General features: G+C 66.3%; 1 protein-coding gene across 1 annotated transcript; it reads right to left on the bottom strand.

Moving 5' to 3' along the window:
* Positions 1-180: 180 nt before the first annotated feature.
* Positions 181-644, bottom strand: TSR2 (TSR2 ribosome maturation factor; the record flags this gene model as incomplete). Its single annotated transcript, XM_026662166.1, has 2 exons — positions 181-357; positions 553-644. Coding segments are annotated over 2 exons (269 nt in total), but the record flags the coding sequence as incomplete, so codon positions are not given.
* Between the last annotated feature and the right edge of the window lie 422 nt (positions 645-1066).

Raw genomic sequence — 1066 nt, forward strand, 5'->3', positions numbered from 1 at the left:
CCCCCCCAGATCAGCCCCACGGGCTCTGCCAGCCCCCAATTTCCCCCCCAGATCAGCCCCATGGGCTCTGCCAGTCGCATATCCTGGCTCCCATCCCAGCTGCTCCAGGGCGGATAGTGGGGGGGGGGTCCTGCCCCCCCATGGCAGAGCTGGCCCTGCTCTGGGCCCCGCAGCTGGTACCTCCTCCGGCCTCTCCTCTTCCTCCTCCTCGCTGCTGCTCCCCTCCGCCGGTCGGGCCTGAGCGGCTGCCCTGCCCACCTCCTGCTGCCGCCGCGTGAGCCGGGCGATGGCTTCCGTCAGGGCCGGCCCCTCGCCACGCTGGCAGCGGGCGAAGAGCGACTGGAGCTGCTGGCTCACCTGGCGGGGGGGGAAGAGATGGGATCAAAGGCCGGGGGGTGCCCCCCATCCTTCCAAGAATCCCCCAGGGCAGGGCGACCCCCCCCACATGCTCTGCCCTCCGCCCCTGCCAGAGTCCCCCGGGGCAGGGTTGAGAGATGGGTGGAGTCGCCTCCTGCCATGCGCTACGGGGGCTAGGACACACGACCGGGATACCTCAGCCAAGCTGCCATCCTCAATGATGGTGTCAAACTCGTTGTTCAGCACCTCGGCGAGGAAATCCTCCACCTCGTCCGGCTCCAGGGACGCTGCAGAGAGAAGAAGTGAGGTTCTTACCCACGAAAGCTTATGCTCCCTATACTTCTGTTAGTCTTAAAGGTGCCACAGGACCCTCTGTTGCTTTTTGCAGAGAGAAGGAGGCTCAGGGGTGGGGTGGGGGTGACTTTCGGGACCCTCTAGCCTGGAAAAGGAGTGAAGGATTCTGGGATCAGGGGCAGACTCCAATCCCCCTCCCCACCCCACCACTAACCACTAGACCCCACTACCCTCCCAGAGCCGGGGAGAGAACCCAGGAGTCCTGGCTCCCAGCCCCCCTGCTCTAACCCACCAGCCCCCACCCCCCTCCCGGAGCCAGGGAGAGAACCCAGGAGTCCTGGCTCCCAGCCCCCTCTGCTCTAACCACTAGCCCCCACTCCCCTCCCAGAGCCGGGGAGAGAACCCAGGAGTCCTG

This window comes from Terrapene carolina, unplaced genomic scaffold, assembly GCF_002925995.2.
Source record: "Terrapene carolina triunguis isolate 2854851 unplaced genomic scaffold, T_m_triunguis-2.0 Scaffold23701, whole genome shotgun sequence".
Lineage (NCBI taxonomy): Eukaryota > Metazoa > Chordata > Testudines > Emydidae > Terrapene > Terrapene triunguis.